Source organism: Notechis scutatus, chromosome 2, assembly GCF_049901735.1.
Source record: "Notechis scutatus isolate UNSWTSFEM ecotype Mainland chromosome 2, rNotScu1.2, whole genome shotgun sequence".
Taxonomy (NCBI): domain Eukaryota; kingdom Metazoa; phylum Chordata; class Lepidosauria; order Squamata; family Elapidae; genus Notechis; species Notechis scutatus.
This window is the reverse complement of record NC_142010.1, coordinates 177,698,771-177,715,185: the sequence shown is the minus strand read 5'-3', so window position 1 is coordinate 177,715,185 and position 16,415 is coordinate 177,698,771. Positions and strand designations below refer to the sequence as shown.

Genomic DNA, 16,415 nt, shown 5'->3' with positions numbered 1-16,415 from the left:
TGGCCCGCCCGCCGCCGCCGCATGGAGGCGAAGCATAGGCCGAGGCGAACCTCGTAGCCGCCTCCTCACTAAGCGCAGCGAAAGCGATCCGCCTCTTTCCCATCCCTTTCCTCACTACGACCCGTGAGGGATGAGGAAGATACAATCTCTCCGTCGGGCCGCGGAAGTCTTACTTCTGGATCTGAGATGTGGGTTAAATTACAACTCTGGCCATCCTTGATCCTGGGCCGGGATTGCTGGAGCCGATAAGATTGCAATCCAGCCGCTCTTGGGGGTTTTCTTGCATTTTAACTAGTTCAAACCTCCCCCCTGCGAAACTCCAGGGGGACGCGCTGGCGCGAAGGATCTGGTTTTGCAAAGTGAAACAAATATTACACGCGAGGGAAAGGGGAGTTGTCAGTGGGATTTCTGGCTTCTCAGTTCCAGAATTATTATTTCCAGCATTATTTACTCATAATATTTGTATAGATCCTCAATTAAAATTTCTCCCCGGAGCTTCTGGGAGGACTATCGCAAAGAGTGGTAGAAATGCTTGTTTTGTGAATATGGTACTGTATTGTGTGTTCTCTGATCCTGAACTGAAAACTGGAATTTTACTATTGCAAGGGTATGTGTGTGTGTTATGCACTGTATGACTAAGGCATTACAGTATAAAGATAAAATCATGAAAAGGTGAATCCACATTTAAGTCCTTAACTATATTTTGGCTCACCTATGCAGCAGCACATAGCAAACCGCCTTGTGTTTACACATTCAGGCTAAGGCAAAATGAAACAAACGGCTTCAAGGAGGAAAATGCTTTGTTTTGCTGTGGCAGCCTTCTCCTGGATGTCCTTCAGATGTGGTGGACTTCAAATTTGGAGGAATTGGAATTGTCCAACTCATCTGTTTTCAAACTTATGGAACTGCAGAATCAAAGACTTTGAATTAAAATATTAAGAGGAAGGTGAATGAAAGTAAAGCAGCTTCAGTTGTAGCCCTTTCTCAAGTTTATGGAGTGTTATTTCTAATATGTAAAGTAGGTGTGCAGTCTAGATTGACATACCAACTTAGATAAAAGTTCCATGCATGTTTACTCCCACAAAAGCACACATAATAGCAAAGATGACTGGAAGAATCAAGTCAAGTTCAGTTTTCAACCAAAGACATAAGAATTAAAATTAGTTCTGGGATGTATAAAACTTTTTAAAAATGAATGAAAAATATTTTATGTAATCCATGAAAATATACAATATTTCAAAATTCTGCAATGTGTTGATGACTTTTTTAGATTGAAGAACCTATCCTTCAGAATTTTAAAGGATGGGATATATGGAATCTACAATCTGCCATTTAAGAAGCCTGCAGAGATACATAACATAAACAGAATGAGTGGAATGGCCAATGGGCTGGATAGGAAATGATAGAATTGCATACACACAATCCAGAAAATGTATTTAATTTTGCATTTAACAATCTCAATCATCATGCAATGATAAATATCATAAAAAGTTCAGATCCATCACCAAATATTCAAGAATAAATACATTTCAGCTATAATCATTTTCTTGATCTCACTGCAATCTATATTATTAATCATGAGATTTCCTGATTAAATAGTGTGACACCATAAGTTTGAGCAGTTTTAGTTTATTATATTTTATAATTAGTTTTTAGTTTTATTTATAAGTTAAGATATTTAAATATGAGTGTAACACCAGAATGAAATTATTTTAGATATATCCCCCATATTTTTATTCTCAGTTCTAAACAATTCAGTACAAATATCCTGTACTAAGTCCTTATTTACTCATATAATTTGAATCTATTTTTATGCAGATGATTAGAAAAGTATCTATAATATTTGAGAAGGTAACATGATTTTCCACATATAATGATTATTATTTCAAACTACCCTCAATCTGCCTTTATGGATAAAAAACTACAGATGAGGATTGCAGAAAATATTTTTTTATGTGATGTCGTTCAACTGGAATAAAACTATTTCAAAGGTGAAAACGATGCAGGAATCAGGAGCATGTTTTGTTGGGTTTCCAAGAACTGAATATTCTCCCGAACTGAAAATGAGAAAATACACTCTCTCAAACATATATAAAAGCTTGATAGACATTCCAAGATGCACAGTAATATCTTACCAGCTGCTACCACTCTGGCATCTTCATGGGCCATATGCCTCCCAGCTGCCCGGATATCTGGATTCTCAAACCACCAAAGCACATGAACTGTGAAAGTAAAAGCAAGAACACAGTACTAGCACAAGGTGTGCATACAAATCTATAGGACAAATTATGATGTTCAAGTTCCAATGTCCACAAACAATTTTCTGCCCTGAGACCTCTGTACAATTCTATAAAGACTAGGCACAGAGCTACGGAAAACAATGTATATCAGATATGATATAGAGGCACGGTGTTGTTCTAGATCAGGGATATCCAACCTTGCTAACTTTAAGACTTGACTTCAATTCCCAGAATTCCCCTGTCAGCATGGCTGACTGGGGAATTTTGGGAACTGAAGTTTAATAGTCATAAAGTTGCAAAGATGGCCACCCCTGTTCTAGCGTTAAATAACTGTATCCCATGTTCTGTGTTCTAAAATTTCAGGTCCTTGCATTTCCTCCCAAAAAGTAGGTAAACTTTTTCCAAAACTTCAGAAAGCCATTGCCAATAAGTGTAAACATGAAATAGATGAACCAACAAACTGGCACGCTGTAAGACAGCTATACTCCTAGAATTTTCTCCAAATATTTAGACAATATTCTTATGATGCTAGAAGTGGGGATCCTGTTTTCAATAGTGCAATGATATAACTGATGCATTGCCATTTGCTATGAACAGAACTTGTTTAACGGGCAAAACAAAAATAATATTCCAAAAGTTTTATCTTTTAAATATGACTAAATCTGGGCCCACCTGATACCATTTTTCTTGTTCCTATGCTATACTGTACATATACCTGAGCATGTGTGAAGTTATAAATTATAGGAATATAAACATATATATATTGGAGCATGATTTTGTATTTGAAATAAGAAAAATCTTGAGCCTGTACCTGTATTAAGAAATCCATATTCTGTGTGGAAAAAGCCAATCAGTTTTGCGTAGCCTTTACTAACATGTGCATCAATAGCTGCTTTGAATGAATTTCCCCATAAAGCTGGTCCACCTGGTTTTAGCTGATAAGTCACCAACTCATAAACTCCTAGGAGGAAAAAAATCATTTTCAGGTTATTATCGGCAGTGAGGCAAAAACAAGCAACTCATTTCTTACAGTACAGTATTTCTACATCTTCACCACTGATCTAAATTCAATTTCATTTTACTTTTTGCCTATGCCTTCTTGGGTTTAAATTTACTTTCAGTTCATAATTCAGAATTATATTTGTGTAGGTATGCCCATTATTCCACAGATTCCACGCCTGTCTCAAACAGAAAAGATTTAAATATAATTTGACCACTTTAAAAACCCCATTTTACCAATGCATGAAATCATTTTAAGAGACAGGAATAGACATAGTAATTTCTCTCTCACACACACATACACAAATATAAATAAGGACTTGGAAAATATGATACCTTTTAAAAGGAGATTAAAAGAATGAATATTTTGAAGTATTGTTTTGGTTGCTGTGGAAAGAAGTATAAATATGTTGCTTATGGTTTTTTTGGCATATGTATATCTTTACAGGATGGTTAGAGGCAAGGGGGTGGGGGGGGAAACAGCTTGTAAAAAAGAAAAAGAGCTAAAGTTTATTACCTCAGTAAGATTTATGGGTTTCAGTAACATAACTAGGTACTTTTTTTGCCTGTGGGAGCCATTTTGGGGGTATCAAGTTAAACCAGTAAGGCCTGTTGCAAATGGTAAAGCGGCTTCTTGAAATAAACTTCTGCAACTTTATTTCAGAAGCTGCTAATCTTGGCTCCTCCCTTTATTCCTCCGTAAGAAACTAATGAATATTACTAATCAGGTGTGCTCCATAATTTTAGTGAACATGTATGATTCCAAACCGAGCAATATTACTATCTTCCTTAGACCATCTCCTCAAACAATTTCTGAGTTTCTGTGAAATTCCATTCACTGACTACGAAATCAGTGCAACAGGTTGAGGAGCAAGAGAACTGACCTTCTTTTGGTGGGGTTCCCAACTCACACCAGGGAGCCATATAAGCAATTTCCATATGCTGCTTATCCAGAAGTGGAAGAATTCCAGCTAGTTTTTCCTGCCATTCTTTATCATTGACTACAGCTTTCCTTACAGCTGCTCTGTGTGCAAAATTATCTGTGAAAGGAAAGAGATTGAACTTCTTAGAGCCGTGTTATATTTGCTTCCATGATAAGTGTACAAAAGTATAGAGAAATAAAATTAACATTTCATAAAAAGTTTTAACTTCATATTACTATTAGAGAACAAAACTTTCTAAAACGTGGCCTTGGAATATACATACAGTCTGTTCCATCCTATTTTCTCTTCAAGAATCTCACATGCTGTTTTGCTGGGCCATGCACTGTTGCATAATCTCCAATACTTATGAAAATTGTGAATTAAACTCCAAATGGTTTCAGCAGATGACAGGGACTCCAGATGATGAGCGAGAGAGACCTGGGCCTCCTTTAGCAGTTATAGATTGTGAGCCTTGATGCCTCAGAATTTTCCAGGCAGTAATGGAAATGTCCATTACCAACTTTTCTCACTGGCAGGCAATTTGATGTGCATCAGCAAGCAGAAGGGTGAATACTCTCGCTGTTTCCTATTGCTTATTTAACAAAATAGTACTTCTAAACTGTCTTCATTAACCCCAAAAGGTCCTGAAACTCTTTTGGACCTTGTTATTTGTAACCCAAGGATGGTAACCATATAACCTAACAAACTTTTAAAAGCCACATTCAACCTCTTTGAAACACCACCATGCAATTCATACCATATTTCCAAATATGAAATGCTTTATTCATTGCCCCAAATTCAGCTGTCCAGAATCCAGTCATCTGTGAGTGAACTGTACGAATCTTAATATATTTATTGACCAATTCAAGAAACTCTTTTGTCTTTGCTGGCTTAATGTCATAAGTGCGAAATTCATAGATAGTGCCAAGTTCCTGTCTGGGTCCGGTAGCAAAAGATGAACAAGCCTGAAACACATTTAGCTTTAAAGAGACAAAAGCATAAAAATAATTGGTGGAAATGATAGTTTCCAGGTTTGTAATCATGGAATATATTATTTGATCAGTGAAATACTACCTGGGAATTTTAATAAATAAAATACTAAAACTTCATTCATGTTTGACTTACGACCACAATTGAGCTCAAAATTTATGGTGCTAAGTGAGACATTTGTTAAGTGAGTGTTGCCTCACTTTACGACTTTTCTTGCCACAATTAAGTGAATCACTGCAGTTCTTAAGTTCGTAATACAGTTAAGTGAATCTGGCTTCTCCACTGACTTTGCTTGTCAGATGGTCGCAAAAGGTGATCACAGGACCCTGGGATGCTGCAACTATCATAAATATGACTCAGTTCTAAGTGTCTGAATTTTGATCACATGACTGTAGGGGTGCTGCAATGCTTGTAAGTGTGAAAAGCTACTTTTTTTCAGTGTAACCTTGAACTGTTTGTTGTAAGTTGAGGACTACTTGTAATTCACTGAGAGCAAATACAGTTCCAGTGCATTAGCACATGTGGTGCCATTCGTCTTGAAGACTTATAGAAAAATTCAAGACAGGGAGAAAGGAAGTAAGAAAAAAACAGAGAGTTCGTTCAGTTAATGATCTGTATCTTCCTAGATTCCCAAAATCCACTATAAAGGAGGAGGTATTATGCATGAAAAAATGCTCCAGAACAGTGGTGGTATTCTACCGGTTTGGCCCGGTTCTGCCAAGCCAGTAAAGCCAATGAGCAGCAGAGACCAAACTGGTTCTCTCCACCGCTCTGCTGTTGGGCCCACCTGCCTGCCCAGGCTCCCATATTCACCTTTATTCCCTGATTTTGAAGCACAGCTGCTTTGCAAGGCACAGCAGAGTGCTGCGCAGCAGCTGCTGAAGAGAGTGCAGGCTTGCAGGAGGTGAATTGGAACGCCTCTGTGCCTGCGCGAAGTGCGCATTTGATGCACGTGCGCACGGAAAGTGTGTCCACGTACGCAAAGTGCACCCACCAAGCCACGCCCACCGAACCGGTGGTAAAAATCTTTGAATCCCACCACTGCTCCAGAAGTTCACAAGGGGAAATTCTGTAATTAAATGTCTGCTGGAAACTTTGGTCTACCACTGTGAGTTACAATAGTTCCTTCAATTGTTCGTGGAGAAGACATTGTTAGTTCCAAATTTTCTTATATGTGTGTCACATGCACAAAGGATGCACACACTCCCAAAAGTAGAGAATGCTTCGGACTCTATTCAAGCACCACATCTTTTCATTAGCGCAACCTGATTTTTTTTCAAGCTTATGCCTAAATCTAAAAAAAAAAAAAATGCTGATGCTTTAAGGATTTTTTTTAAAGCTTGAAATCTCCAAAGCAGCTTTTAAAAACATATTAAGAATCTTCAAAGCTATTCCTAAAGCACTCACGTTTTTCTTTTTTCCCCCCAAGCTCACAGGAAGACTTGAAAAAAATCAAGCCGCTTTACAGAGTGATTCTAAGTGGTTTACAGAATCAACATATTGCCCCCAATAATCTGGGTCCTCATTTTACTGACCTCGGAAGGATGGAAGGTTGAGTCAACCTTGATGCCATTATATACATCACAGTATCCATAAACTATGGATTACAGACTATGGATTATAGTGTGGTAAATGCAACACGATAAACCCAAATCAAACTGTATTACAGTTTAACTTTTTGTGAAGTTAGACAATTGGCAGCTAAAGAAATCAACACATTTCACATACCCTATAAATAGAAGTTCTTTCTACATCACTTTACATGAGAATCTACAACTGCTTGATTTTATAAAATAGGCACACATCCAATATTCTTTGGACTGGGGTGGCATAGAAGCCTGAATAAATAATAACAATATTCTGACCATACAGGGCCAAGAATATTGAGATTTGTGGCACTGTCTTTCACAAACGTTTTCCTCCTTTACTAATTTTTCAACAGAAAAAACACTGATATCTTCCAAGGAAGTGCATGATTTCTAACATAGTTTAGAAACTAGTGTGCAAATCAATAACTAGAAGCACAGCAAAAGATGTGCATGTCAGCAATCTATGGTAAAGTATCATAATTCGTTTCACTTAGGAACCGACAGTGCATTTTTCATAGCTTTATGCACCAGTGCTCATCTCTGGCGTTAGTTCATAACATGTTTTCCAAGCCGTACACTTCAAGCCCCAGACAGAAGCGCTGTGTTTTTCCTAGGTAGCATTTCTTCAAAGATGCCTAGAAATTAATACATACATATATTTGAAATCTCAGTTCAATCAAAACTCTTTCCATTTTTTTTACATCTCTTTCATATTATGAAACTCAAAATGTACCACTAACGTTGCAGAGATTTGTTTTACAGGTAGTCCTCGACTTAAAACAGTTTGCTTAGTGGCCATTCAAAGTTACAACACCACTGAAAAAAGTGACTTATGACCATTTTTCAGAGTTACTACATTTCCAGCATCCCCATGATCATGTGATCAAAATTCAGACGCTTGGCAAATGGTTCATACTTACGACCATTGCTGTGTCCCAAGGTCACGTGATGCCTTTTACAAACTTTTGACAAGCAAAGTCAATGCGGAAGCCAGATTCACTTAACAACCGGGTTACTAACTTATCAATTGCCCCGATTCACTTAACAACTGAGGTAAGAAAGGTCGTACAATGTCTCCCTTAACAACAATATTGGCCTCTATTGTCAAGGACTACCTGTATTTTGATCCAGCATCTGTCTTTTTAAACTTCCAACATGTCAATAAAAATGTTCAGTCGGTAAAAATATTATGTTTAAGGAGAAATCACTAGAGATTAATGGTAAATTACAAAGTAAACAAATAGTCATAATTCTAAACAAAATTTAGACATTGACATTAAGATCTCTTGTAACAAAAAATAACAGTGATGCAGCTGGACATCCCTACACATACAGCATATAAAAAGAATTTGTTTTTTCAACATAGCATAAGCATAAAACCTAAATGACATGTTACAGAAAAATGCATTTGCTGTGCCATAATAGTACCAAACCCCCAATGCTACTAACAACTTTATGATATTTTATCTGAAATTGTCTAGGATTGGTAAAGTCATCTGAAGAGAAGAAAACTATGTTAGAAATATACTACTAAAACTTGTCCATTTGTGGCAGGGAGAAGAGTATTCAAATGATGCTTTTTTATAGCATGGGGAGAAACAGTATCATATGCCTCTCTCAGGAGAAAAACTGATTCAGTAAAAATGGGCCATCCAGTGAAGAAGTGAAAATGGAATCAGATTCATACTTGTAATTTATTGATGATTATTTACTTCTTCCAGAATTTCCATATTTTGTTTTTCTCTCTTATATTAGACCCTGTCTCTGTAACATTCATGTAAATTTACTTAACTTGCAAAAATAATGATAGCAGAAGCACACACATTTGATTTGTTATACAGCTCTATACAGAGAACCCTTCAGAATAATGCATCCAAACTGCTTCATTTCTCTTTATACACTGTCAGCTTCTACTTATATGTTCCAAAGAGTTCATTTCCCAATTATCCTTCAATCAGCAAGCCGTTTTTTCACCATGATTTCTGTCTAATTGAGCTCGATTTCTGACAATTCCATGATATGCCCATTTGTTTTCTTGGCAACGATACAGAAATGTGATATGGCTTTTTCCATAGTGCCAAACTCACACTGTTCTTTTAAAGAAACATTATTTGAACTGTGATACATTCATAGTACATTTATTGATGCTCTAAAAAACCCGAATATTCAGAAAATATTCCTGATGAACTGATTAGTTTTGACTTGGGACAAATGAAATGAAATGGTATCTAAGCTTCAGAACAGGAAGCACATTGTAAAATTAAAATCTCCTTCCAAGTGGGCTTGATTCCTAGTGAAATCTGGGAAGCAGACAGATGCAGAGGTAGGTAAAAAGAGGAAGGCAGGAAGGAATCAAGAGGGTATTATCATATGGAATCATATTACAGGTAGTCCTCGACTTACAACAGTTCATTTAGTGACCATTTAAAGTTACAACAGCCCTGAAAAAAAGTGACTTATGACAGTTTTTCACACTTACAACCTTTTAGAATCCCCACAATCAAATGATCAACATTCAAACACTTCAGACTTGGCTTGGCAACTGACTCATACTCATGACAGTTGCTGGGTCCCAACGTCATGTGATCCCCTTTTGCAACCTTCACTTACTTATCGTGTTACTGACTGATCAACTCTAGTGAGACACTTAACAACTGTGGCAAAAAAGGTCGTAAAATGGGGTAAAACTCACCTCACTTAGCAACAGAAATTTGGGGCTCAATTGGGGTCATAAGTCGAGGACTGCCAGTATACCAAATACTGTATTATATACAATGGAAGCTGTTTGCCATTGCCCTCTTCCAGGCTCAACGCTTCTGAGGTCACTCGCGATCCAGCTACTAGGTGCTGCCACCTGCTTGCTGGGCAATTTTCTGGGGGGGGCGAGTAGCTTCACATTTTGGGAGGAAGCTGGACCGGCAGGGTTTAGAGCAATAGCCAAAGGCAGGCAAAGGCACCCCACCCGTTTAGGAGAAACCGAACATAAGAATTGCAGGTTTATTATCTTCCTTCTAAGAGGGTCTTAACTGAAATCACATCAAATCCCGGTGTATTCTAAAGGCTGTATCTTATTGCCCTGTGTGTGGGCATCTTATTGCAGGGTCTCAACCTTGGCAACTTTAAGCCTGGCGGACTTCAACTCCCAGAATTCCCCAGCCAGCTTGCAAACTGGCTGGGGAATTCTGGGAGTTGAAGTCCGCCAGGCTTAAAGTTGCCAAGGTTGGAGACGCCAGCATCTTAGCAAAGGGGGAATTGGGGGAGGGGGAGGGGTTTGTATGGAGTGGGGTGCGATCCCGCCAGTAGTTCCCTCTCCAGCCCAGCCCGGAATAGCAACTCCCCTATGGAAACACGTAACAACGCGGAGCAGGCACCTAACCATCCGCAGCCTGGAAGAAAGGGACAGGTGGGTTTCCCAGGCCATTTACCTGGGCGCGGAAAGGCTCTGCCGCTGCTGCTCGTCTGAGGAAGCGGCCAAGGACGGAGCCCACGCGGAGACCCAACATGGTAAGGAAATCTGCAAGTGCCCAGAGCCCACGTTGAAGGACGAGAGGGCACCACACTGACTCCTCTTTCGCTTACGGAGGCCTTAGGGGACCAAAAACCAAGCCTTGGCGGGCTGGCGTATTCCGAGACGACTCTTCCCAGCGGCGGGAAACGCAGGCGCTTCGTTGTTGCGCCTTTGGGTCGCCCTTTCGCTTTGCTTTCACACGTCCGAAATCTCTTTTAACCCGCGCTGCTATATGCTTGTCTACTGAGACGAATGAGGTTCCCTCTCCCCCTGCCTCTTTTTGCCCCGCTGCTATTAAGAAACATGAGAACGCATCTGCTGTTGTCCCAAAGGTGCAATTCAGGTGACCCTGAAGACACAGATAAACCTCCAAATGCTTCAATGAGCCTCGAAAACTTGACAGCTTTAAGACTTGTGGACTTCAACTCCCAGAATTCCTCCTCCAGTCATGTTAGCTCAGGAATTCTGGGAGTTGAAGTCCACAAATCTTAAACTTGCCAAGTTTAATTTCTTGCCAAGTTTGGATTTCTTACAGACTTTCATCTACTGTTGCTGCTTCAAAGCAGCAGATTTCTTTAGTTACCTAATTTTTCCAGTGATGACAAGGCTGGGTTCACAGCCAGCTTTGGACAGGTGAGGTTTGGACAAATGTATGATGCCCATTTTTTGATGGGGTAAATGCAATACTTCTCAACTTTGGGCACAATCAATCAAAGAATGTGGACTTCAATTCCCAGAATCCAGAAGTCAGCATGCTGGCTGGGGAATTCTGGGAGTTGAAGTCTGTACATCTTAAGAGTTGCCAAAATTGAAAAACACAGTTTAAGGTATACTCTGAACTCAATAAGGTAGATCGACTGAGAAACTGTGATTTAAGTAATCACAAATAACTTTACTGCGATTACTTGAATCATAGTGTCTCAACTGATATATATTACTAAGTTACTGAGATAACTGTCATGTTATGATAACTGTCAGTTAGTCCCAAAGGTTAGGATGTTTCCATCTTCTGTTTACTTTGATGGAAGGGTATTGTACCGAACAGAAGTTTTTCTTTGGTATGAACAGCCAAAGAATGAAACTCTTTGGCTCATTTAACAACTTATAGGAAGTTGGATTCTCACCTTAAATGAAGCCTTCATTTAATCCACCCATTAGAAGTGTGTAAAGTGTCCAACAGTGATTGGATTCATACAACATGCTAAGGTGACACCAAACAGGCCACATGTAAGTGTGAAAAAGGATGCTTAAATTTATATTCAGCTTTAGCTGAAGGAAAGCTCACTAAGAAGCTTTAAAATTTATATTCAGTGACGAGTGAACTAAGGCTCAAGAAAATTCAATCTTAAACAGTTCCATTTCTTCAAAAGTGGCAAACTGCTCATGTTGTTCAGCCAATGGGAAATATAATGGTTAAAAAAAAAATGTAATGGGATTACATTTCTGTGCCTCTAGTAATGGTGTATTTTTTTCTTGAGGAAAATGCATCTAATAGCTATACTAAAACAATATTAAAAATAAATTTAAGTGAATCTGGTCACCCTTAGCAATGAATATTAAAAACTGCATAACTATATTCTTCTGCCTGTATTTCACTGTTTTGATTGGTAAGTCCTGGAGTTCTTTAAATACTGTCATAATGGGGATTATTTTAGCCTGGAAAAGGCTGATAAGACAATCCTGTCACCACAGAAGTTACATTATAAAATCCCTTATCTATAACCATGCTGATAAGCATAATGGAAATTATAGTCCAATGATATCTGTGCACTGGATTTTGGAAGAGACGGCCAGTATAAATATGACAAAATACCTAATACTAAATCTTTAAATGGATCACACTTTTAATTGTTTTGCTCAGGTTCTACTGCTATTACTTCTTTATTTTTTCTACATATATTTAGGACATTTTATAAAGGATTATACATTTGTGTCATGAAATTGGTTAATTTACCTGTTAGCATAATCTTCACTGTAATATTTCATTTGAATCACAGTCATAAAGCATGGATTGCCAAATGTCACTGTAACTTTGCCATTATTTTAAATCAGAGTATTATTTAATTATATTTATATCTATCCACTGTGTTTTTAATCACATTTTTTTTTTTACTGAAACGAGGGATTGTTAATGTAGCCCAATGATTGCATATTTGCTGCCGGCTTTTCAAATGTATAATGTAAATACGGTTCTCAAATTGTAACTGGAAAAATCATAGGAGGCTATTTTTAGGTCTGTTCAGCAAACAGAATCCAGAAATAAACTCACTACTTCTGTTTTTAGTAGTATCAAGTAAGTGTCAAATATATTTGGTTTCTTCCCAAAACCTGTGTCAAGAAAAGAGTGGGCATCAGCCATTGGAATATAACAGCTTTGTTCTGTGAATGGAGCAGATAAGGTGAATGGCCTAAGGGCATTTTGTTAAATTTAAGGGGGGGGGGGAATAGCAAGAAAGAGGTGGAGGTAATGAAAACAAAGTATCTTGTAATATTGTATCACTTTATTTATTTATTTAAATAATTTATATGGCTGGCAACCTCATACTAGTGACTCTGGGTACAAAGATTAAAACTAAAGAATTAAAATAATAGAGTTTCCCTATGATAAGATGGGTGTCCAATAAATTTAATTAATAAATAACCCATAAAAACACATCAGCCACACCTGGGTTAGCCTAACATTCTAGCCCAAACATCTGGAGAAACAGCCAGGTCTTCAAAACATAAAATAACAGAAGGATTGGGGCCATCTGGATTTTCTTGAGAATGCTGATCTTTAGCAGTATTTACTGTACAAATCTTAAATAGAAGAAGAATCTGTAATATACTGTAGTCTGGCAGTTTCTTTGATAACATGTTCCAGTTCAATATGTGAACATAAGAAAAGGCCATGTTGCTTCCTCATTGTGAAGGTTGTGGGGACAATGTTCCCCACATTTATTTTATTTTCCCCATTATGTATTTTATTTATTTTATTGTAATAAAACTAAAGATGAGACAATAAGATGAGATGGGTGGCTATATAATAAATTGAATAAATAATAGCTGTAAAGGCCAGTATAAAAGTAGACTATAATTATAATTTAGAGTTGTTCTTCATTTTGTATTATTACTGTGCAAAATTTATCTTGCAGCAATTAGTATACAGCAATGTAGATTTTGAAATGTCAGGTTATATTAAATATATATTATTGAATATTAAATATATATTATTAAATATTAAATGGTTAATCTTTTAAAAAAACATCTTTTAGGAGTAATTGAATTTAACATTGTATAGATTGGCTTCTACAAAGAAAACTAATTATAAGATCCATATGAAGTTTTACATCCATATGACTATTATTAAGTGTTGTACCTTATGATTCTTGATGAATGTATCTTTTCTTTTATGTATACAGAGAGCATTTGCACCAAGACAAATTCCTTGTGTGTCCAATCACACTTGGCCAATAAAAGAATTCTAATTCTAAATTCCTTTATTAAAATGTTAGATAAAACTTGTTCCTTTTATGCCTGGCTTGAAAAGAATAATATGAAGATTGGCCCTTCAATATGCTTTCCTCGTTCCGTAGGGTTGTCGTGGTGGTATTTTTTTTAATGACCTGTGTTTAAAACACAAAGGGATTGAAGAAGTTGCTTGCGAAATAATCTATTTGAAAGTAAAAAAGTACCCGCTATAAACTCTATCATTTCTTCAGTAATACACGTTATATAAATTTTAATTCCTTTGTGTGTCCAATCACACTTGAAAAACCAATAAAAAAATTCTAATTCTAAAAATTCCCTTGTATGTCCAAGCTCTGTTCCTACTGGCCATATACAAGTGTATTCTGAAGTTCCTTTATTAAAATGTTAGATAAAACTTGTTCCTTTTATGCCTGGCTTGAAAAGAATAATATGAACTACAAAGAACCCCCAAAACCAAAAATACAAAATCAGTTAATGACAATTAAACACAAACTGAATTTACTGGAACAAGAAAAATTGAGATAAATCTGAAAAATGACCAAGCAAATCTATTTTGAGCATGCAAACAAGCCAGGGAGATGGTTAGCCCACAAACTCAAAAAAAACGAAGGAAAAAAAAAAACTGATACACCAATTAATGGACGAGAGGGGCAACTTGCAAGATGAGATAGAGAAGAAAAAAGAGATCACCCATAAATACTTACGGGAAATTATATAAAAGGAAGAAGTTAGTGAGGATAAAATAAGGAAATACCTAGAGGAAGTGAACGATAAAGCAATTGGAGAGGAAGAGATAGAACTATTAAATAAAAATATTACATGGTCCGAATTGAAGTCAGCAATAGAGAAGCAAAGCAACAACAAATCGCCAGGACCAGATGGGATACCTGTAGAACTTTTATAAAACAATCATAGAACAAATTGGACCACTGATGTTGGAAGTATTTAATGAGGTACTCTTAGCAGCTAGGATGCCGGACTCTCGTGGATGCCTTAATTTCGCTTGATCCCGAAGGAGGATCTAGACCATAGATTCATTAATAATTACAGACCGATTTCGCTCCTGAATGCAGATTACAAACTATTCTCTTCTATTATAGCTAATAGATTAAAACAGGTTTAAACACACATATCCATGAAGATCAAAATGGATTTCTCCCATTTCGACAAATCAAGAATAATTTAAGAACAGTGATAGACATTTCAGAATTCTATGAAGCCCATCCGAAAAAACAATTTGCATTTATGTTTTTGGACGCTGAAAAAGCATTCGATAATTTAAATTGGCATTTCTTAATACACAAAATATACAATATGAACCTGGGCACTAGATTCGAAAACATCATTAACTACAATTTACCACACCCAACAGGCAAATATTCTAATAAATGGGGAACAAACTGGCCCAATAAAAATAGAAAAAGGGGTAAGACAGGGTTGCCCTCTCCTCTGCTTTTCATATTCGCCCCAGAATCACTCTTGACGTGCATTAGGTAAAATCTCGAGAATTAGAGGACTGAGGAGTAAATCAGAAGAGTATAAAGTACAAGCTTTTGCATGATGATATGGTTTTCTTTTTGGAGGAGCCTATAGAAAAAGGACATAACTTATTAGAAGAATTAGAAAACGATTTGGAGAAGTTGCAGGACTCAAAATTAATAGGAAAAAACGAAACTAATGACTAAAAAACTTAACAGGAGACCAGAATAAAGAGTTAGAGACATCAATGGGAATACAGGTGATAAAAAAATTAAATACCTAGGAATTTGGCTAACTCCACAAAGCAAATCACTAAAAGAAAACAATTATGACAAACTACTCCAACAATCTAAGAAAGATTTAGATTCCTGGAGTAAATTACAGCTTTCTTTACTGGGCAGGATTGCCTCGATTAAGATGAATATACTTCCAAAATTTCTATATTTATTCCAGACAATTCCAATCAAATTAAATAATTTTTTTTATAGAACTAAATAAGATAACGCTAAAATTTATTTGGCAGGGAAAAAAAGCTAGGATCAACGTAAAAGCCTTACAAGATTTGAAAAGCAGAGGAGGGTTAGCCCTGCCAAACTGGGAAATATATCATACGGCAACCATTTTACTATGGATAAAGGAATGGGTGAATCTAACCAACAAAAGAACACTAATATTAGAAGGCCAACGATATGCAGAAAGGATGGCACGCCTTCCTGTGGGAAACTGGGAAACCCAGGCAATCATATTTCCATAGGCACCTTATCAGGGACTCGCTACTAACCAATTGGAAAAAGTACGTAAAAAACTCTATCTAAAAATACCGATTTGGCTTTCTCCAATGGAAGCAATAGTACACCCTAATAATTTGGATATAACTAAAATGATTAAATACGAGAATTTATTAGACCCACAAGGAAAGCTGAAAACACGACAAGAATTACAAGAGCGAGGATTTACAATTGATCAGTGGGTGTACCTTCAAATCCATAGTAGATATAAACAAGATATTAAGGAATTAAATCTACAATAAATTGCAGACTTTAGACAAAATTCTATTAGGAACCGAATAACAAAAAAATATATCTAAATTCTTGGAAACGGAACTAGAACAAGAGATTGTCAAGGGAAATATGATTGCGGAGCAGAAACGGACGAGTATCACCCTAGCAGAATGGGAAAGGATCTGGAATAGGAACATTAAGATCACGAAATCAGC

General features: G+C 37.0%; 1 protein-coding gene and 1 long non-coding RNA gene across 2 annotated transcripts; one reads left to right on the top strand and one right to left on the bottom strand.

Moving 5' to 3' along the window:
- The first annotated feature begins 114 nt into the window (after positions 1–114).
- LOC148132424 (uncharacterized) lies at positions 115–976 on the top strand. Its single transcript, XR_015747985.1, has 2 exons — positions 115–188; positions 758–976. It is a non-coding gene; the product is annotated as an uncharacterized LOC148132424 (long non-coding RNA).
- A 446-nt stretch (positions 977–1,422) lies between these two features.
- Positions 1,423–10,693, bottom strand: LOC113420604 (protein NipSnap homolog 3B-like). Its single transcript, XM_026680610.2, has 6 exons — positions 10,167–10,693; positions 4,920–5,142; positions 4,124–4,279; positions 3,052–3,201; positions 2,136–2,222; positions 1,423–2,057 (listed from the first exon to the last, which is right to left on the bottom strand). The coding sequence occupies exons 1-6, from the start codon at positions 10,242–10,244 to the stop codon at positions 1,981–1,983; spliced, it is 771 nt and encodes a 256-aa protein (XP_026536395.1). The 5' UTR covers positions 10,245–10,693; the 3' UTR covers positions 1,423–1,980.
- Positions 10,694–16,415: the final 5,722 nt, after the last annotated feature.

Excerpts from the sequence above, each read along its gene's own strand:
- LOC113420604 (XM_026680610.2), bottom strand. The coding sequence starts at position 10,244 with ATGTTGGGTCTCCGCGTGGGCTCCGTCCTTGGCCGCTTCCTCAGACGA. Across the intron at positions 4,280-4,919 it reads ATTTCATATTTGGAAATATG|ATAATTTTGCACACAGAGCA; the intron begins GTATGAATTGCA and ends TTCCTTTCACAG. Across the intron at positions 2,223-3,051 it reads ATATGGATTTCTTAATACAG|TTCATGTGCTTTGGTGGTTT; the intron begins GTACAGGCTCAA and ends TTACTTTCACAG.